The sequence below is a fragment of the Neoarius graeffei genome, chromosome 10 (genome assembly GCF_027579695.1).
Source record: "Neoarius graeffei isolate fNeoGra1 chromosome 10, fNeoGra1.pri, whole genome shotgun sequence".
NCBI classification, from domain to species: Eukaryota; Metazoa; Chordata; class Actinopteri; order Siluriformes; family Ariidae; genus Neoarius; species Neoarius graeffei.
The window spans coordinates 83,772,388-83,795,530 of record NC_083578.1 but is presented as its reverse complement, the minus strand read 5'-3'; the positions used below and the strand labels follow the sequence as shown (position 1 = coordinate 83,795,530).

General features: G+C 40.8%; 1 protein-coding gene across 3 annotated transcripts in view; it reads left to right on the top strand.

Annotated features, from left to right (window-relative positions):
* Positions 1-23,143, top strand: part of plxnb3 (plexin B3) — a 275,840-nt gene that overhangs the window by 228,587 nt on the left and 24,110 nt on the right. For all 3 annotated transcript variants that reach the window (XM_060932435.1, XM_060932436.1, XM_060932434.1), the window contains exons 18-24: positions 3,695-3,931; positions 9,872-10,030; positions 17,487-17,635; positions 17,903-18,003; positions 18,154-18,371; positions 20,635-20,813; positions 20,950-21,016. In XM_060932435.1, the coding sequence (XP_060788418.1) occupies positions 3,695-3,931; positions 9,872-10,030; positions 17,487-17,635; positions 17,903-18,003; positions 18,154-18,371; positions 20,635-20,813; positions 20,950-21,016 (1,110 nt within the window). The remainder of the gene's footprint in view (positions 1-3,694; positions 3,932-9,871; positions 10,031-17,486; positions 17,636-17,902; positions 18,004-18,153; positions 18,372-20,634; positions 20,814-20,949; positions 21,017-23,143) is intronic.

Genomic DNA, 23,143 nt, shown 5'->3' with positions numbered 1-23,143 from the left:
CTTTATATATGCACTCAAAGCCAAGTCTGATGAAATTTTGTCTGTTTAATTCAGTGTAAAATAAGAATAATAGTAAGAATAATAGCCAAATGAGCATTTGAGTCTTTCAGTGTCAGCGTGTTTTTGAAGCACAGTGCATGCTGATCATCGCAGATATTCATTATTATTCTATCCACATTCACTGGATATGAGCAATCGTGCGCTCTAATTGGCGACTCTACTACTCGACTGTCAGCTCATATACCGTGAGTAGAGAAAAACAAAATGGCGGAGCGTGTTGCTGAACCAACCGAGGACGAAATAAAAACTCTACTCGAAAACAAAACCCGAAAAAATACAAAAAAGCAACAAAATATGGAATGAAAGTATTTGATGGTAATAACATATCTATTTTTTTTTAGAATTATTATTATTATTGCGTTTTTCACAAATTGCTCCTGTCATTTCGCTGGTTTGTTTGCATTCTTTGTCCTTAAGCATTAAAATGTGTCCGATAACGGAATCCAGGGACACATGTCTGCCCGGGGGCATTTTGAGTTATTGACAGATTCAGAAAGTACAGTTTCTAAGCTTTCCAATGATGCCTTCCATGTGGAGATCTGACAATATTTGAAGAATGTGTGGCCTTTTGAAAGTGTATACCTCTTAAAACAGAAAAGGGAGAAAATCGCCCTCAAAGTTTTCCATCTCAGCTACTCTGGGTGTAGGGCGGGCACATAATGGTGCTCATTTGCATGACATTAATGAAAGCTCTACCCCCTACTAGCTAGCACGATGCTACTTTCATGTAAACAAAGATCACCACGTCAATTTTCCTTCCATGCAAAGTATGCCCAAAACAATTACCGTATTTTCTGGACTATAAGCCGCTACTTTTTTCCTAGGTTTTGAACCATGCGGCTTATACAAAGGTGCGGCTATTCTGTGGATTTTTCTTCCACCGCTAGGGGCGCTCTAACCGGAAGTAGAATCAAAAATAAGATAGACGAAAAATCAATGCAAAGAAGAATTAGCAGATCTTTAGCAGATAGAACACGCACGACAAATTACTAACTGGTAATTATTTTCAAATCCAGCGAAGATGATTAAAGTGACTTGTGGTTTCAAACACAGGAGAAATGAAGGTAAATAAATACCGGTTATTTTCTCTTGGTTCTGTTCCGTTTTAATCAGCAAAGTTGCTGCCGTGTTAAAAGGCACTGTTCGGAAAGAATCTGTTCAGGTACATACATGTACATTTACAGTACAAAATCATTCTGTACATGCAGTAAATATCTAATTTTTCAACATAGATATCTGCGGCTTATAGCCCGGTGCGGCTTGTATATCTTTTTTTAAATTTTTTTTAAAAAATAGAGCGGATGCGGCTTATATACAGGTGCGCTCTATAGTCCAGAAAATACGGTATGAAGTACAAAAATAAGTCCTAAAGTATACTTTAACGTTTTGTGGTTGAAAAATTACTCACACCGTAAGAAAGAAAGAGAGCACGATGATGACACAACTAACACAATGTTAGTTTCATGTAAAGCCTCGGTCACAACCGGCCATACGTGCTCCTACGGCTGGTCTACATGCAAAAAACGCAAGAAACGCACGGAGGGCGCGCATGAAACGCACGAGAGCGCGCGTGTGACGTGCTGATTTTCGAGCCGCAGACCGGCTGCAGAGGTTCTTTGTCATGTCAAACAAACTCTACGGGCGCTTACATTTTTTTCAGGTTGCAAGACAAACTTACGGCCAACGCGCGTCTTTCTCCGTGAACCAAAAAAAAAAAACAGCGATTTGGGAAACGCCAAAAATCGCACGGCCAAAAAATCGTACGTCCGGTTGTGACCTAGGCTTAACCAAACCACAACACTCTCCGTTACATGCAAAAATAACCACACAGCCTTAGATTAATAAACTTACCCCATCAGAAAGAGAAACGTCGCCTTGCACACACCAATGCCTCCGATGGAATGTAATCCTAGAACGGTCCGTGTATCATCCGACCATTCAAGTATTCCATTCAATCTGGAAAACGAGGTTGGGTTTTTTTTGCTAGAAATGGTTATCTCCGATGTAAATACCGTGTGTCTGTTTGCTTCGCGGTGTTTCAGCTCCTCTGTGCTCTGTTTAGCTTCCTCATTCCATAGTGAAATTACATGCCTGTATGCAGCTTAAGTAGCCACGAGCTCAGCTCGTATCATACAGCTGATTGGCGAAAAAAAAACAAAAGACTTAAATCATCACGTGAATGGCCCATATGGTAATTTACCCACACCCCCCAGCAGGCTACAGTCCTGACAAAAACGAGACAATTTGCAACAAAAAATGTATGCTTTTCCAACAAAACAATCTATTATCTGAAATACTGATTGCATTCTTCAAGATCTCAACTTGCACATGATGGAAAAAAACAAAAATCACAAATTTCGAAAAAAATGCTTCTTTTGCGATTATCTCGGATTCGTTTCGGCCGACATGTGTCCCTGGATTCGGTGAGGGGTCACAAATTTGTTTAATTTTTTTTAGACTGGTTCAAAAGCTCAAAGAAGTTTGAAAATTGCACAACTGAAATGTCCAAGGAAGAATTAAATAAATGTCTAAAGCTATTCTATACCTCGGCAAGACGGCGCTTTCTTCAAAAAAACAACACTAAAGTCAATTCATGCAGCCATCGACAGGTTTTTAAGAAGTCTGCTTAAGCGGAAATGTTTTTGTCAGGTGTTTTGTATAAAGTTTTTATTTGCAAAATAATTTGCTGTAAATAAAAATGCTCTGTTTCTCAAAAGCCAGTGAATGTGAATAGAATAAAACAATTATTCCACTCAATCTCGTTGTATATACTGTAGCTTATAGCCAACGAGGCACACTGCACCTCATCGGCTATCAGCTCATGTACAACTCGATTTCGTGGAATTAGATTAGATAGAACTTTATTGATCCCTTTGAGAGGGTTCCCTCAGAGAAATTAAAATTCCAGCAGCATCATTACAAGATAAACAGAGAATAGAAAATAGAGAAAACTTCTAGATAAATTAAATTAAGTATTTACATATACAAATATAAAAAAGAATAAGATATGGGGGGGGGGCCAGCAGGAGAGGTATTGCACATTTATATTGCACATTGTCCAGTATTGCTTTTTGTCAGGCTAGGCTACTGCTCCTTCCCATCCTCTGTCCTCCTGTTACCCTTCCTCCCCCCCAGAGAGGAGTTGTACAGTCTGATGGCGTGAGGGACAAAGGAATAATTGTTAATTGACCATCATGGACATCTAATTGACAGAAGGACGAGTACATTTTCCTGAGACATTCAAGAGTTTAAAAATACTTTTACACTGTCAATCAGGGCAACAGTAGCCAATCGTGGGTGACTGAGCTTGTGTATGTGGAAGAGGGCAGACAGCACTTTCCTCCAAATTTGTTCAGCTGACCTGTGACGCAGCATGAGCAGCAGTTAGAAAACGCACACTGGTTTTATGTTTCCAGAGGAAGCACACATTAGGAAGCCTTCGTCCTCTCAAGTTGGTTGATGAAGTTCCTACATGATAGGAAAGAGCAAGTCTATATCTCAAGCTACAGTACTCTGTTGCTATCTCTCCCTAACAACCACTCTGTCTTCTTTCTGCCATTGCACATTATTGTTTTCCCTCTCCTTCAGTATGGCTCTGTTTAATCCGTTTGTCATTTTCCCTTCTGTCTCTCAGAAAAAGGAACCCTGTGTAAACGTTAGTTCAGAGCGGATGAAGTGTCCGAGTCCTCCAGTGCCAAAGGGCTCCCGTGTCGTGAGAGTTTGGTTCGAGATGGATAACGTGCATTTGGATTTTGAGAGTATCAAGGGCATAGGATTTACATACCATCCAGATCCAGTGTTAGACCGACTGAACCGCGACAACCCGTCCTTACCTATCCGCTTCAAGCCTGGAGGAGTGCTCGCTGTGGAGGTGAGGCTGACTGATTATACATGCCTTCAAATCATTACCTTAAATTAGCATTTATTATTAGCGCTCAGAATATATACAGACATCCCTAATCCATATCTTGTCAAACGTTCTGTAACAGCATAAAGACAGATTATATTGCAGTCACTTAATTTCATTAGTAGCATCAGTCAAAGAGCTTTCCTGTCACTTGCTCATTTAATCTTTAGCAGCTGCCTTCATTCTTTTACTTAATGTAATTAAAAGATGCTTTTTAATTAAAGAAAGGTTTTGTTCAATCGCTCTCCTGATGGGTTGTCATGTTGATGAATGGATGACTCAATCAATTGTTTTCAGTCTTTCCGAACCATGTCATTTTTCTTCTCCCCCCCCCTTTTTTTTAAATTTATTCTATCCAAAGCCTCTAAAGAAATGCTTTGCATATGAACAGCAGAAAACCAATACAGTATGTGATGAAACTCAATTCTTTTTAAGAAACTGCAGTTAATATGAGCTGAAAAATACTCTAAAAACGTCTCAACTCTCATGAGAACACTTTGAATATATTAACCATGATTCATTTTACTACTATCGATATTTAACCTACTTGTACCTCGAGAGGGATGTCAGCTAAATGTTCAGGCTCTGATTGCTCATGTTGACCTATATAACTGTGTTCACTGCATAGATGCACCAGAGAGTACAGTACACGTTGAAAACCTACCTGTTTAAAAACATAATTGACCTCAGAGTGACTTTTTCTGATTTATTTGTGCTTGTTTGTTCAGTTTTTTATTCTAAAAATGGTTTATATGGCAGTACATCTAATCTGTGATGTACCCTTCTTTCTTTAATCTGATATGTGAATGAATGTATTGCATGTCAGCCTACTAATTGATTTTTACGGCATTCTTGTACAACTCCAAATCAGAAAAAGTTGAGATGGTAAGGAAAATACAAATAAATAAAAAAAATAGTGATTTCTAAATTTACTTTGACTTGTATTGCATTGCAGACTGTATGAACCCAAGATGGTTCATGTTTTGTCTGGTCAACTTCACTTAATTTGTTAATTATACATTCATTTGTACGTCTCAGACCAGCAACACATTCCAAAAAAAGTTGGGACAGGGCAATTTAGGGCTAGTAATGAGGTAAAACCAGGGCTTTGAACCAGAATTTTTTTCCTATTGGTTCGTTCCGAACAGAAACGGAATTTTAACGTTTCCGGTTTTGGGTTCCACCATTAAATAGACGTTCCCGAACCGGTTAGAACAAAAAAATTTCGTTCCCGGAACGGTTAATTACGTTCCCTGTCAGCGGTTTAACAAATGGCTATAAAGTTATGTCTCGGTCTCATCCAGCTTAAGCCAAATGTAGGCTAATTCTATTACAACCTTCATTAAATAAGACAAGAAATAATTCAAAACAATTATTATTTCAAATGTTGGCGATTTGGATTCTCAGTATGTCTTCCCATCTACACAAACAGAAAAAGTGCCAAAAATGAAAGATAATTTGTTTAGTGTGTTACCAAAGGCTAGTCAGGCCCTATAGAGGGCTACCGCATGACGTCACCGCGCCGCGAGATTTTGTTAGGTGCCATATTGGAAGACCAAGTACACATCTATGCAAGTACATACATACATAAAACAAACTACACCTGAAATGTAGCCAGGGCCGGTTCTGCCCTAATCTGGACCCAGGTGCAACATCGCGCAACCTCCCCCCCTCCCCCCAAAAAAACACCAGTCTAAATCAGGACAACCATCACATAACTATAACTATAAACATTTTATATCAACTATTTTAACTAAATGGGCTATAATAAATAAGCCTGCAGGCAGCCACGGCAGGCTGCCTCAGAAAAGTAACCATTCAATGACACAACTGAAAGCCTGCAGCCACGGCGGGCTGCCTCAGAAAAGTCACCATTTGTCCTACCTTAAAACTCGTTTTGCATTTTCTGCCTCCTTTTTTGTATTTTCGACCCTCTGTTTATTTTCTTTCCTTTTCTGAAAACCCGATTTGTGTCCAGACATTTTGTTCTGCTACCAACGAACTAACTCGTCAGGTCTCGTCTCTCGAGCCCGCGATGATTCCCGTGGGAAGGGCAACAACTGATGCATTTTTACAAACAGCCAATAGGGAGGTTGCATCGTTCAGGCTCTTCTTTGCTCAGACACTCAGTAATGCACTTATTATCACATGGAGACGTGATAGTAGTCCACCTTCCCGCTCTCTCCATTCAGTCAGCGAACGTCACACAGGAAGTGAACCCCAGCGGGTCATAGAAACTTGCGCAGGAGAAGAATGGCTTTTTTATTTGTAGGCTATGGAAACTTTGAGGAACGAAATAAAAACCGGTATTAACCGGTTACCATTATTTTTAATAAGCGTTTCTGTTCCGGAACATAAAAAAAAAATAAAGTTTCTGGTTTCGTTTCTGTTCCATGTGAAATAGAAAAAGTTCCTGGTTTTCGTTCCTTGAACCGGTTAAAAGCCCTGGGTAAAACAATTAAATAATGATGCGATTTGAAACAGGTGACGTCAACAGGTGATTGTAATCATGATTTGGTACAAAATCAGTATCCAGGAAAGGCCTAGTCTTTGAGGAGCAAAGATGGGCCGAAGATCTCCAGTTTGTCAACAGCTGTATGAGGAGAAAATAATTGAAATAATTCAAACAGTGTTCTTCAGAGAAAGATATGAAGCTGATTTGGATATTTCACCCTCTACGGTGCATAATATCATTAAATGATTCAAGTAGTCTGGAGGAATTTTGGTGCGTAAAGGGCAAGGGCTCAAGCCTAATGGCCCTTTTCCACTACCCTTTTTCAGCTCACTTCAGCTCGCTTCAGCTCACTTCAGCCCGACACGGCTCGCGTTTCGACTACCAAAAACCAGCACGACTCAGCTCGCTTCAGCCCTGCTTAGCCCCCAAAACTCGCACCGTTTTGGAGTGGGGCTGAAGCGAGCCAAACCGTGCCGAGTGAGGTTGGGGGCGTGAGCAGACACTCCCCTGTGCACTGATTGGTGAGGAGGAGTGTCCTCACATGCCCACACACGCCCCGCGAGCGCGCTGGGATCTGTAAACACTGTAAACCCGGAAGAAGAAGAATTACGAATTGCGAGAATTTCTGAAGCCTTATGCGCCTCGCCTCATCTATACGCTCTTGCCAGTATCTGTTGGCGTTGTCGGTGACAACAAGCCACAGAACCAAGACCAGCAACACTAACGACTCCATGTCCTCCATGTTTATTGTTTACTATTCGGGTCGTGAGACTACCGCTTAAAAGCTCACTGAATCAGTGACATACAGAGCATCGTGGACGAGTTCGCGGAGCGCAAGGCTCGCCGTATGCCCTTCAAATAATGCGCGCAGTAGGCTATTGATGTTTTATTATGAGCCATGTACAGTATGTTGCCGAATGTTTTTTTGTTTCTGAGTTACATGTTCGTTTGAAGGACTTAATGTACAAAATAACATAGTTGCACCCCGTAGTGTTGAAATTGGTAAACACAGTGCATTCAGTGAGGTTTGCACCGCCCTCCTTTTATTTCTGACTCTTCCTGTCACCACTCTGAGCGCTCATTCGTATGCCCTTCAAATAATGTGCGCAGTATAGGCTATTGATGTTTTATTATGAGCCATGTACAGTATCCTAATGTTTTTTGTTTCTGAGTTACATGTTCGTTTGAAGGACTTGATGTACTAAATAACATATAGTTGCACCCGGTAGTGTTGAAATTGGTAAACACCGCAGTTGCGGACATTTTGTAGCCTAAAATGATGTTATGATAAGCTTTAATAAAGGGCCCGGTCATTTGCCCCGCCCCCGGCCCGGCTCTGACTTGTTCCGCCACTGTCACTGATGTCACTGTTTGCGCTGCTTAACGACATCACGTGACGTCCACCCACTTTCGCTAACTCCACCCAATGTGTCCACCCACTTCCAGCCAGCACGGTTCAGCGCGGTTGTAGTCGAAATGCAACTCCAACAGCCCCGCTCAGCCCGACTCAGCTCGACTCAGCACGGCACGGCTCAGCCGCGTTTGTAGTGGAAAAGCGGCATAAGCTGAACACCTGCGATCTCCGATTCCTCAGACGGCACTGCATCAATAACAGTCTTTCATCTATAGCCGATGTAACCACATGGGCTCGGGATTACTTTGGCAAACCTTTGTCAAGCACTACAATGCGGAGTTACATCCACAAATGCCAGTTAAAACTTTACTGTGCAAAAAGGAAGCCTTATGTTAACTGTGTCCAGAAGCACCGTTGACTTCTCTGGGCTCGGAGGCATCTGGGATGGACCATCACACAGTGGAAATGTGTATAGTAGTCAGATGAGTCGTCAGTATGGACACTGTGTGCTCTGGACCAAAGACAAAAAGGACCATCCAGACTGTTACTAGCAACAAGTTCAAAATCCAGGGTCTGTCATGGTATGAGGTTGTGTCAGTGCCCTTGGTAAAGGTAACTTGCGCTTCTGTGATGGAGCATTAATGCAGAAAAGTACATTGAGATTTTGGAGCAACATACCGGTATGCTGCCTTCAAGACGACATCTTTTCCAGGGAGATTTCAACAAGACAGTGTATAACCACATTCTGCACACATTACAAAGGCATGGCTGTGGAAGAAGAGGGTGCCTGTCCCCTCTGTCCCCAATAGAGAATGTGTGGTGAATGTTGAAATGAAAAATATGACCGTGACGACCCCGTACTGTTTTACACCTCCTTAAGACCTGTTTGCAGGAAGAATGGGACAAAATAACACCTGAAACGCTTAATCACTTGGTGTATTCAGTCCTTAAACATCTTTTAAGTGTTGTGAGAAGGAGTGGCAACATTGCAAAGTAGTAAATACTTTACCATCCCAACTTTTTTTGAAATGTGTTGCAAGAATCAAAATTAAAATAAGTGTTTATTTTGAAAAAATACAATACAATTCATGAGGAAAAACATTAAATAATGTTGCTGTTTGTATTGTTTTGAGTGCATTTTTCATATGAAACACATCGTGGATCTGAGTGACATATTCCATTTAGCTAGCATGATATTGAACAAGTCGAAGACAAGTAGCTGAATGGAATATATCTGATATACCATGAAAAAAGCCATTATTATTATTATTATTATTATCCATATACATTCCTTTCGGGTGTTCAATGCGTCTTTCTCTTTCAAATTTCTCTCAAAATCTTCCGTATTTAATGAAACAAACCTGGCGACCATGTCTGTTTACAAATTGTCGCTCACTAGTGCCAAAGTTTTACGTCTCCGACTTGTGATGTCGTGTTGTCTTGACAACGTGCAATATTGTAACAATATTGCACATTCATTCTCCATTGGGTAGAGTGGTGTAATACACGTAGGATAAGCGATATGCGAACAATATTGCATGCTATCAAACAAAATTAATGAAACCCGCTAGAAGAGAATAGAACACGTTTTTATTCCATCAAAAAAGTGTCCCGCATGTATAATAATTCCCGATATTTCACTCCGAAGACGTCACTCCCAGTGTTTTCTCACTGACGAGACACGCGTTGTCAAAATGGCGAGCCGGTTCAAAATTAAAATTCTTTTGATTAACTTGCGTATTTTTTGTGCATGTGTCTATATAATGAAAAGAATATTACATGGTGGTACGAAGCTTTGAAATTTATCTTCTCGTGTTGAAAAATATATCACAAGCATTCACCACTCAGAGATAAACTTCATATCTTCACACAACCATGTAATATCCTCTGTGTATTTAATCTAGGACCACATAGGTATGCGGCTCAAATCTAATTAAAATACTATAGTTCTGGGGAAAAATCGGATAAGTATAATTTTAAGCCTGAAAAATCTAAATTTTGTCACTTTTTAAACCTATTTTGTGAACAAGTATCAGTCTGATATGCATCACCTGTGTTTCTGCTGTGTATTTTTTATTTTTTTTTTACTATGCAGGGGAAAGGTCTAACTAAGGCTATGAGTAAAGATGAGGTGGTGGCTTGGCTTGGAGACCAGATATGTGATGTGAAGACTCTGGATGATACTCACCTCTACTGTGAACCTCCAGAGAAGCAGCCAATCAGTACGGACAATGAAAACCTGCCCAGGCTGAAGGTCAGTGCATTAGGCCTAAATACCACACAATTTTCTCCTCAAAAAAAATTGAGAAGTGCTAATTATGGCGTTTTAATGCACCTTTTGAATTGACGGGCCTGGACACTTTAGTAGTTGCTTAGATAAAAATGAACACAGGTGCACGGTGCCTAATTAGCATGTTTTGCACTTGACAAAAGGTCAAGCAAATGGGATGTGGAATGTTTTGCCTAGCATGTATTTCACAAAACTTTAATATTAAAGTGCATATTCTGGACCAATTTTGTTTTTTTGTTTTTTAATATGAAAGTATGTCCCTTTACACACTCATCCAGAAGGGTAATTTTGCACAAGGCCATCTGTCTGCAGCAGAAAAAAATAAAATAACAAAACGTGTCTGGAAAAAGGGCAGCATGGTGGTGTAGTGGTTAGCGCTGTCGCCTCACAGCAAGAAGGTCCGGGTTCGAGCCCCGTGGCCGGCGAGGGCCTTTCTGTGCGGAGTTTGCATGTTCTCCCCGTGTCCGCGTGGGTTTCCTCCGGGTGCTCCGGTTTCCCCCACAGTCCAAAGACATGCAGGTTAGGTTAACTGGTGACTCTAAATTGACCGTAGGTGTGAATGTGAGTGTGAATGGTTGTCTGTGTCTATGTGTCAGCCCTGTGATGACCTGGCGACTTGTCCAGGGTGTACCCCGCTTTTCGCCCGTAGTCAGCTGGGATAGGCTCCAACTTGTCTGCGACCCTGTAGAACAGGATAAAGTGACTAGAGATAATGAGATGAGGTGTCTGGAAAAATCCCAAGGGAGTCTGGAACCAGACTCGTGACGTCACCTGCGGAAGCACCAGCAGGCTGCGCGAGCTTTGCACGGTTTCAGTGCACAGCCTGTGTAGACCAAGCGCTCCCATTTCTCTCTCATTGTCCGGTCTTTTGGAAAACGATGAGTACTAATCCCATCATGGTTGGTGTTGCTACACCCTCCTGCAATACGTCTGTTAACCATTTTAATAATTACGCAATAATGTTGAAGAAATTTGCAGAAAACCACCAGGTCGTTTTCTCATAAACAAACCAGCGCTGACGTAGGATTCAGAAGGAGGCGTCCCGCACGCGACGTCACGAAAATCAATGTTTCCCGGGAAATCCAAATGCCAAGTTTTTTCAGAGTCGGACCAATTCGCCTCAAATGGCTTGATTTCAACTGAATTTTTCTGGTATTGCGCAAGGTAAAAAAATTGCACAAAATGCAAAATGAGACAGATATTTGACCAAAGTTTAATATAAAATAGGTGAATTACATTGATCTTGCTCCTGAATTTACCCGTGATATGCACTTTAAGGACTGCATGCTTTGTTTCCAAACATGTCCATTACTGACAGATGAAATTAACTGAATGTAAGTCGTGTCTATCGCACCGTGTTTATTTAAAAATTCATGTTGCATTAACTGCATGAATCCTGGCCATTTTGGGAACATTGGCCCTCATTTATCAAGCTTTTAGTAAAGCTGTGTGTAAATGTAATTAAATTGCACTAAAAATTCTCACCAGATTTACAAATATTTTGGCAGTACTGATTTTTTTTTTTCATACTCTTGTGCATATTTTGATAAATGCCAATCATGCATGAATTACCAAGCGTGTTCATGGCAAAGCTGATTTACATTTAGTGATGCCAACAAAACTCCATAAAAAAGCTCACAGAGAACTGAAACCAACCAGTTGTGACCAAACAGTGAAAGAGCTCCTCTTAAGCATGATGCACACTAAGGCCCTGTCCACACGGCAACGGATTCAGGTGACTCCGATACAATTGCTTATCGTTTAGGCCTGGCGTCCACACGGCACCGGCGTTTTGGGTGCCCAAAACGCAATCTTTTTGAGAACGGGTTCCAGAGTGGAAAGATCTGGCAACGTTGCCGTTGTGAAGTCGTCTGGATGAGTAGAACGGATTTGTTTACGATGACGTCACAACCACATGACTGTGAGTGCTTCACGCCGGGTAGAAGTGTAACGAATATCACCAGGATATCACCAGGAAAAAGCCTTACAGAGCACTCGTGAGAGTGAAACACGAGCTTGGATATTATTATTATTATTATTATTGTTATGTTCAGTGTTAGTTCACAGTAGTAATGCAAGAAGCAGAATAGTGACAGTAATAGTGAAGCAGAAACGCAATTGTACAAACACTGCAGCTCTACAGCAAAATATTCATTTATGAAATGGTCTGATTCTTAACACCAGTAGTGCCAATGATCTTCTCATTGCGATGCGATGCGAGTTGTCAACAAATCCTATAACTTGGTTCATGAAACGCGCTTACAAAATATTTTCACTGTGAATATTTATTGTGTAATGGTGCAAAGTGAGAGAGAGAGAGAGAGAGAGACTCTGCCCTTAGGGCAGAGTCAATCCCGCCAGCAAAAATAGGGAAAAAAAGGAGCGATCTCACCTCTTCAGATGTTGGTTTTAGTCCTACAATACATTCCTCAAAAAGGGCGTAGAGGAGCAAATTAATCCATCAACGTGTAGCATTCAATTTATTCCGGACCATTAAAGACGCCGCCTTCCGCGTAGAATCATACGTCATCCTCGCCGCCATATTGGATAGGTCAAAGCGGAGAATAAAGATTCATGCGCTGCCTTTAACTGTACCAACAGGTTTACCGTCCAAACGAGATCACATGGGATTACCTTTCACAGGTGAGAAACAACAAATTAATCCATCAACGTGTAGTATTCAATTTATTCCGGACCATTAAAGACGCCGCCTTCCGCGTAGAATCATACGTCATCCTCGCCACCATATTGGATAGGTCAAAGCGGAGAATAAAGATTAGCTGCGTTTAACTGTACCAACGGGTTTGCCGTCCAAACGAGATCACATGGGATTACCTTTCACAGGTGAGACTGGAAAAATACTTTTCATTGTATTTGGTCATTATAATGTAATTTTACGAACAGATTTTCCTGACTTTGTGGCTAATATGAAGTCTCGCGCATAATAGTTTATGCACATGCATCCTTACTTCTTCTATTGTTCTGGTGTCTCCGAAGGGACCGTCTTACAGCGCCCCTAGAGGTGTGGCATGTGTATTGCATCGTTTTCAGCAAGCGTTGCGTTGCCATATGGACCTGATATTTTATTGATCGTTGCCCATTTGGACGCGATATATTTTTAAATAACATCTCGTTGCCGTTGTCGTGTGGATGTAGCCTAAATCTGCCAGTGCTTCGACTTAAGCAGACACACACGAACTCTTCCTCTTTTTAGACAGCGCCATTACTTTTTCCTGAATTGAATGGCTTGGCTTATTTGTATTATAGTATGGATTTGTTTTGGATCGCTTTCTGTAAAGCCATGAAAATGTTTTACAAATTTTCCATTAATGTTCATGTGCGTAATTGAAATAAATAAGCTGTTTAAACTTGATCTGATCGGTTTAATTTAGACATTTTAATCTGTGTATAACACTGCATTAACTCATTAGCAGTAGTGAGTCTGCTTATACAGTTGTACATAAACTTGTATAAATGTATACGCACTTGTAGGATATGAAAGGTTTTTTTCTTTTTCCAAACTAACAAGATTTTCATTTAGATCACATTTCTTGTATAAATGCTGCTGTGAATGAATGATGCATTTGTTTGTATCCAGCTTGTCAAATGAGGCCCATTATGTGTATTTGTACTTCCAGAAATGACCCCAGAGGCAGTGTGCTCGCAAAATGGCTTCTTTGGTCATTGAACATAATACTAAGTATCTGAAAGCACTGCCTGTGCAAAGTCTCCTCGGTTGCTCGTGCTCAAAATAACACCAGCTTTTTACAGTCGTTAAATAGCATGTGTACAAAGTCACTATAATTACCAACAGCCTTGATAAATGGGTGGTTCATTGCTATAATCTCTGCCTGGTATTTTGCACTCGTGTAAATGCATATGCAGTGATGAAGTGGTGACCTCCTCTTTGATCTTAATGGGCACTAAAAGCCACTTTAATCTGTTTAGTCAATTGTGACTGTTTTTAATGCCAAAATAAGACGGAAATCGCACAAAGCCTTGGTAATGTTTGTTTTATCGTCCACGCATGTAAATATAAGGGAATTAGCAAGTGGAACAGTCCAACTGATCAAAAATTAAGTGACATGTTTCCTTAACATGCCTTTATGTGTAAGCATGTACAGTGGTGCTTGAAAGTTTGTGAACCCTTTAGAATTTTCTATATTTCTGCATAAATATGACCTAAAATATCATCAGATTTTCACACAAGTCCTAAAAATAGATAAAAGAGAACCCAGTTAAACAAATGAGACAAAAATATTATACTTGGTCATTTATTTATTGAGGAAAATGATCCAATATTACATATCTGTGAGTGGCAAAAGTATGTGAACCTTTGCTTTCAGTATCTGGTGTGACCCCCTTGTGCAGCAATAACTGCAACTAAACGTTTCCGGTAACTGTTGATCAGTCCTGCACACCGGCTTGGAGGAATTTTAGCCCGTTCCTCCGTACAGAACAGCTTCAACTCTGGGATGTTGGTGGGTTTCCTCACATGAACTGCTCGCTTCAGGTCCTTCCACAACATTTCCATTGGATTAAGGTCAAGACTTTGACTTGGCCATTCCAAAACATTAACTTTACTCTTCTTTAACCATTCTTTGGTAGAGCGACTTGTGTGCTAAGGGTCGTTGTGTTGCTGCATGACCCACCTTCTCTTGAGATTCAGTTCATGGACAGGTGTCCTGACATTTTCCTTTAGAATTCTTTGGTATAATTTAGAATTCATTGTTCCATCAATGATGGCAAGCCGTCCTGGCCAAGATGCAGCAAAACAGGCCCAAACCATGACACTACCACCACCATGTTTCACAGATGGGATAAGGTTCTTATGCTGGAATGCAGTGTTTTCCTTTCTCCAAACATAATGCTTCTCATTTAAACCAAAAAGTCCTATTTTGGTCTCATCCGTCCACAAAACATTTTTCCAATAGCCTTCTGGCTTGTCCAGGTGATCTTTAGCAAACTGCAGACGAGCAGCAGTGTTCTTTTTGGAGAGCAGTGGCTTTCTCTTTGCAACCCTGCCATGCACACCATTGTTGTTCAGTGTTCTCCTGATGGTGGGCTCGTGAACATTGGCTAATGTTAATGTGAGAGAGGCCTTCAGTTGCTTAGAAGTTACCCTGGGGTCCTTTGTGACCTCACCAACTATTACACACCTTGCTCTTGGAGTGATCTTTGTTGGTCGATCACTCCTCGGGAGGGTAACAATGGTCTTGAATTTCCTCCATTTGTACACAGTCTGGGTGGCACGGTGGTGTAGTGGTTAGCGCTGTTGCCTCACAGCAAGAAGGTCCGGGTTCGAGCCCCGTGGCCGGCGAGGGCCTTTCTGTGCGGAGTTTGCATGTTCTCCCCGTGTCCGCGTGGGTTTCCTCCGGGTGCTCCGGTTTCCCCCACAGTCCAAAGACATGCAGGTTAGGTTAACTGGTGACTCTAAATTGAGCGTAGGTGTGAATGTGAGTGTGAATGGTTGTCTGTGTACTTGTGTCAGCCCTGCGATGACCTGGTGACTTGTCCAGGGTGTACCCCGCCTTTCGCCCTTAGTCAGCTGGGATAGGCTCCAGCTCGCCTGCGACCCTGTAGAACAGGATAAAGCGGCTAGAGATAATGAGATAAGATGTACACAGTCTGTCTGACTGTGGATTGGTGGAGTCCAAACTCTTTAGAGATGGTTTTGTAACCTTTTCCAGCCTGATGAGCATCAACAACGCTTTTTCTGAGCTCCTCAGAAATCTCCTTTGTTCGTGCCATGATATCACTTCCACAAACATGTGTTGTGAAGGTCAGACTTTGATAGATCCCTGTTCTTTAAATAAAACCGGGTGCCCACTCACACCTGACTCTAATTTCACCTTCAAATTAACTGCTAATCCTAGAGGTTCACATACTTTTGCCACTCACCGATATGTAATATTGGCTCATTTTCCTCAACAAATAAATGACCAAGTATAATATTTTTGTCTCATTTGTTTAACTGGGTTCTCTTTATCTACTTTTAGGACTTGTGTGAAAATCTGATGTTGTTTTAGGTCATATGCAGAAATATAGAAAATTCTAAAGGGTTCGTAAACTTTCAAGCACCACTGTACATTTGTATACTCATGGGATTGCATATTCTTTTGTGTGTGCATTAGGGGTGTAACGCAATGGCACTCTCTGTATCTGCGTATGTATTGTCCACCAAATATCTGTATCTGTGTTTGGATTTAAGTAGGCACGGCCTAAACCAGAAATATGAACATGGTGTTAGCATGGTGTGGGAATTCTGGTTTGACAGTTCCTCAACCTCTGATACATCACTTGAGTTGATAATTGGTCTCAACTGATGATGTGTGTGGGACTTCTTTTTTTAAAATCCTGATTAGATATTTTTTAAATACCTGTACCAGGCAGTTATTAGGGATGAGTGAATGAAAACTGTACTTTACTAAACATGACTTCTGTCTAGCATCCTTTACTTCTTACTGCACACTCGCATCCACGTGAAAGTAAAAACCATCCTCAGGCTGTGAATTTTTGTTGCGATCCCGTGGAATCCCAGGCATGTTGCAAACCTCTAGTCTCAACTAGATGCCCTGTAAAAAAAAAATACTCTTCATAGCAAGCTTTCTAAAACAAACAGAACAAAAAAAAAAAGAATTGTGCACCTAGATTTTTGTATCTCATTTTGTGTAGCATCTGTTCAGAGCACATCATCTATTTAACAATTATTCCACGAAATCAAGTCGAGACGAGATTGAGTGGAATAACTGTCTTGTTCTATCCACTTTCACTGGATTTTGAGAAACAGAGCGTTTTTATTTTTTTCCAAATTCGATAAATAAAAACTTTATGCAAAATGTCCAACAAAATCATTTCTGCTTAGACAGACTTCTTAAAAACCTATCAATGGCTGCACGAATTGATTTAGTAGTGTTGTTGTTGTCGAAATTGCTGTCGTGCCGAGGTAGAGAATAGCTTTAGACATTTAATTAGTTCTTCCTTGAACGTTTCAGTTCTGTAATTTTCAAACTTCTTTGAGCTTTTGAACCAGTCTAAAAAATTCAACAAATTTTAATGCTTAAAGATGAAGAATGTCAACAAACTGGCTGAAATGGCAGTTGCAATTTTTGAAAAATTTGGTAATCATAATTCTTGAAAAATTTTTACAAAGATACGTTCTTACCATCAAATATTTTCATTCCATATTTTGTTGCTTTTTTTGTATTTTTGTGGCTTTGTTTTCAAGTAGTTTTTATTTCATCCTCGGTTGGTTGAGCAACACGCTCCACCATTTTGTTTTTCTCTACTCACTGTATATGAGCTGATAGCCTCGTAGTAGAATAGCCAAGCAGAGCGTGCGATTTCTCATATCCAGTGAATGTGGATAGAATAATTTCGGTTACGTCCCTAGTGTGTACCGTATGTGTCTGTCTCTCAGGTGGAAATGGGGAACTTGAAGTTTAATCTGGGTACAGTGGAGTACGACATCGGCACTCACACACCCGTCCCTCTGGAGGCTCAAGTAGGGCTGGCAGCTGGAGCAGCTGTGGTCGTGCTCATCGTCCTTGTCATCATCCTTATGTACAGGTACACCACTTAAACATAACAGATGAAATGTTTATACACAGACATTCTGTCATATCCAGGGAGTGCCAGTTCCCCTCCAATTTAGAGGTTTCTTGCTTAAGAGAACGCTTTAAATTCTTAACAGAAGCTATTAACTGTAAATTAGGAGCCGTCTGTCTGTTTTTTTTGTATATATTCAAATCCTTTTTTGTCTCATCTTGTGTTTGCGTCTATTATGCTATGATTATGGTGTATTATGCTGTGATATTACGTTATGATTGTGTGCAGGAGAAAGAGTAAGCAAGCAATGAGAGACTACAAGAAGGTTCTGGTCCAACTGGAAACATTAGAGATCAATGTTGGAGACCAGTGCAGGAAGGAGTTCACAGGTGTATTTGGATTTTTCATCTCCTGCCCCCCAAACATACACACTCTCTCTCTCTCTCTCTCTCTCTCTCTCTCTCTCTCTCTCTCTCTCTCGAAGGATTTATAGAGGATTAACCGAAAGCCTGTTGCATGCTTTTCTCTTTTGAATTCAGATCTGATGACTGAGATGATGGATTTAAGCAGCGACGTCGGTGGTCCAGGCATACCATTCCTGGACTACCGCACATACGCCGAGCGCATTTTTTTCCCTGGTCAGAGAGGGGCGCCACTGAGCCAGAACCTGGACCTGCCAGAATCTCGCAGACAGACAGTGGAGCAAGGCCTCGGTCAACTCAACAACCTGCTCAACAACAGACTCTTCCTCACACGAGTTTGTGAAACATCTCTTTATCTTCGGCATTGAACTTTAATGTGGTTAGACTCATCGTGAATCCAGTAGAGGGTGCTGTAGCTGTGAGGCAGTGATACTCATTTGTTTATCTAATTTCTCTTATGGGTTGTATAGCGTTTTGTGCCCTGAGTATGATTCCCACTGAAGCCAGTCATGCGTAGTAATTAGCGCAGCTGTTCATGCTTTAATTATTTGTCCACATATAGAAATTATATATTCAGTGATTGGCTACATATTTCAGAGATCATCTAATAATATAACTTTACCTGACTCTATCCCTGATCCAAATTGTAACCCTTAATTTACTGCCATATATGTATTTTCTGAGTTGGGGTTCCCAAGTCTGCACAATGTAGTGAAACATTAAGGCATTCACTGGCCAATCAGGTAGCACTTTCCTCTGGAATATTCATGAGTTTTCCCCAGCCACCCTGCAAAAAAAGAAAATTTGCCATCTACACACCTGATAGACTGTTCCATTATGTGTTCTACGAATGCTAATGCTAAGAATGAGTCCTGCCTAGTCTCTGAAGGACCCCACTTGGAAGGACCCATCCTACCATCCTTAACACTGAGAAACACCCATCGTTTCCAGAGTCCACATGAAACCAGAGGAACGTGGCACGGTGGTGCAGTGGTTTAGCACTGTCTCCTCACAACAAGAAGGCTCTGGGTTTGAACTTCACGGCCGATGAGGGCCTTTATGTGTGGAGTTCGCATGTTCTCCTTGTGTCTGCATGGGTTTCCTCCAGGTTCTCCGGTTTCCTCCCACAGTTCAAAGACATGCAGATTAGGTAAAAACACCCAGGGGTGCACAAGCCAGTGCAAGAGATGGGAAGGAGTGGCGTCTGTCATTAGCTACTCACAATAACATAATATAAAATTCTTTCAGATGTTAATTAAAATATCATACAACACACCCAGAGCAGCCCAGGGAGCAGTTAGGGGTTAGGTGCCTTGCTCAAGGGCACTTCAGCCATTCCTGATGGTCTGGGGAATCAAACCAGGAACCTTTTGGTCCCAAAGCTGCTTCTCTAACTTTTAACTTCTCCATGCCCTAACCATATGAGCAGCTAGCTAGGGAACTTGTCTGTCTAAAATTGGTGTAAGTGGGAGAATTGTCTCATCTCATCTCATTATCTCGAGCCACTTTATCCTGTTCTACAGGGTCGCAGGCAAGCTGGAGCCTATCCCAGCTGACTACGGGCGAAAGGCGGGGTACACCCTGGACAAGTCGCCAGGTCATCACAGGGCTGACACATAGACACAGACAACCATTCACACTCACATTCACACCTACGCTCAATTTAGAGTCACCAGTTAACCTAACCTGCATGTCTTTGGACTTTGGGGGAAACCGGAGCACCCGGAGGAAACCCACGCGGACACGAGGAGAACATGCAAACTCCACACAGAAAGGCCCTCGCCGGCCACGGGGCTCGAACCCGGACCTTCTTGCTGTGAGGCGACAGCACTAACCACTACACCACCGTGCCGCCCCTGGGAGAATTGTGTAAACTGAATTTTTGACTGAAACTGCTCTAAAGTTACTCGAAGTAGAGCCAGTGAAAGTAACTGTGTTCAGTCCAAGGCTACATTATAGTGAAAGTGCGTTGGCTTGACATGTTATATCTACTGCTACTGCGTACTGACATTTTAAACATAGTTTATAATTTATCCTTGAAGAGAAAAAGCCTAGAATGACTAGTTACTACATAGGCTAAGGCACATTATTTCACCTTAAAGAGTTAAAAAGAATAAGGCCAATATTGTGAATTCAGCTTGTGTGTTCACACAGCGGTACCTGTCTATACTATTAATGATAAAACTTCCCAGTCTCAAAATGAAAACGCTTTGGCTTAGTGCTTCATGCATTTTTAAGTATTTTGTTCACAATATTGAACCGAGGGTTTGAATTGTGTTGGAATGGGCATTATGAGTGTGGTATTTTATTTATGATGCACAATTGAATTTTTTTTTTTGTATCCATAGTTAAACACACCAAGCATTCATATCGTTATTAGAAAACTCTGTTCTGATAAATGAAACAAAATAACCCAGTGGAGAGACTAGGGTTTCTCCCAATACTAAAGGAAGGTTTGTGTCAGCTTCACTATTTTTGGTCAAATGATGTTAGAGCAGTTAGGCAAGTACATGCAGTTCTTTGAGAATGGAAAATAAATAGGCAGAAACCAAAGAATGGCAGTACAGATTTCTAGTTATAGATTTTCTGTTTTTGTAGTTTATCCACACCCTGGAGGAGCAGCAGAACTTCTCCCAGCGGGACCGCGGCTACGTGGCGTCACTGCTCACTATGGCACTCCACGATAAGCTGGAATACTTCACCGACGTCATGAAGACCCTGTTAGGAGATCTGGTGCAGCAGTATGTTGCTAAAAATCCCAAACTAATGCTGCGCAGGTAAAACGCACACCCGCTGGTTCCTTTTTTATAGCTCATTTATTGGATTAATTGCTGATTTTTTTTTTTCTCCTCAGATCAGATAGTGAATATACTTTAATGTGCATCATGCTTTTCTTCATTTGTGTTACTGCAGAACTGAGACAGTGGTGGAGAAAATGCTTACGAACTGGATGTCCATCTGTCTCTATTCATTCCTTAAGGTACACTGTAACGCTGTACAATGAATTTTATGCCTAAGACAAAAATACTTTAGTACTGTGTGGTGCAATTGGAAGAAACCCACAGCCTGCTTACAGTTGAGTGCAAAAGGTTTGACAATTTATAACAGTGAAAGAGTTTTACAATTCTTTGTCATTATCACAAGCTACAAAACTGGTATAATTTTGTGTATTTAGGATAGAATAGATAAACAAATATAATAGGTGTAAATGAGTGTATGCGATGCACCTGCATTCCGTCCAAGGTGTCCAGTATTCCCGTTTCACATCTAGTGTTCCTGGGATAGACTGTGGATCCACTGTGACCCTGACCAGGATAAAGTGGTTACTGAAGATGAATAAATGAAACGAATGAATGAGGAGATGCTAATTTTTATACTCATCCATAAATATATCATGAATCCACTTTTAATTCGCACAACATGCGTGCAGATATAGTATTTACTTTTTACTCAAACATTCATTGCATTCAGACACAAAAAACTCCACTACAAAAAGTAAATAAAAGTACCTAAAAATATAGTACAGTTAATATAAGAAATTAATATAAATACACAGGTGATTTATAGAAAATTGGACGTGCTGATTGGTCGAGAAATTCGGAATATTTCTCTATAATCACCTCGAGCGACTCTGCAAAATGGCAGCCGATCGCTTCGTCACCGTAAGTGAGGAAGAATTAGAATTATACTGTTCCTAAAAGCACTAAAGATGCTACGAAGTTTGGTCTAAAACTATTCAAAAGTAAGGTGGGATTGTGATTTATTTTATCGATTTCAAAGCAAAGTATTTTATGTGAGTCAGTATAGATAAGTGACACAAGTCTGCGCCGCGCCGTTATTACATTTGCATGCCGCTTTTCAAGTTTGAAATAATTGTTTTAATATGATTTTTAAAAATAATCATCTGTGTATTTATACAAAAACAATTATCTGCCTCAAGTTCGAAGTCTCGGTTATTAATTAAATAATATTGGCTGGCGTTGAGGGGTATATCAGATATATTCCATTCAGCTAGCATGATATTGAACAAGTCGAAGATGAAAAAAAGACGAAAAAAAGCCAACATTATTATTATTATTATTATTATTATTATACATACAGATTCCTTTCAGGTGTTCATCACCTCTTTCTCTTTCAAAATTCTCTCAAAATCTTCCGTATTTTACGAAGCAAACCTGGCAGCCATGTTTGTTTACAAATTGTCACAGTTCTCGCGAGCGCAGAAGTTTTATGTCTCCGATGTGCGACATCATATTGTCATAACAACCATACAATATCATAAACCATATTCAGTGCTCATTCTCGTTTGGGTAGAGTGACGTAATACACACAGGATAAGCGATATGCTAACAATCTTGCATGCTATCAAACCAAATGAATGAAACCCATGAGAAGGGAATAGAATACATATGTTATTTACTAGCTGGGAGGTCCGTATCGTGAAATACCGTGACCGAGGTCTTGAAAGTACTGACCGAGGCCGAGGTCACGGTATTTCACCATACGGACCGACCTTAAGCTGGTAAATAATATATTTATTTTTTTCTTTCCCAAATTCTAACAGAAAACGAGAGCGCCCGAAAGGGAAAACCGAGCCGAGGCGAGCCGCCATTTTGAATCCTCATTCACGGCTGTAATGCAAATTGCTTCCTCCTCGGTATACAAGTGCACTTCCATGGCAGGAAAAAAAACTACATTTTGCCGGCTATTTTATTTATTTATTTATTTATTCTCCTTTATTTATTCTCCTTTATTTAACCAGAGTAGTCACATTGAGGCTGTTGCCTCTTTTTCAAGTGAGCCCTGTCCAAGAAAGCAGCAATAAGCTAAAACAGACAACATAAAGCAGACATGCAGATAAGCACAGCAGCAAAGCATAACAAAGATTAAGAGCAAAGACATAAAAGATTAAAACATGAAAACATGCAGGACAGAAAACATGCAGGACATAATCAAAACATGCAGGACATAATCAAAACATGCAGGACATAACCAAAACATGCAGGACATAAGCAAGATATGCATAGCTTAAAAGAATGGCAGGGCGTGAGCACATCATACTAAACAACACACACAACTTGATAAGACAAGCAGGACAAAAACATAC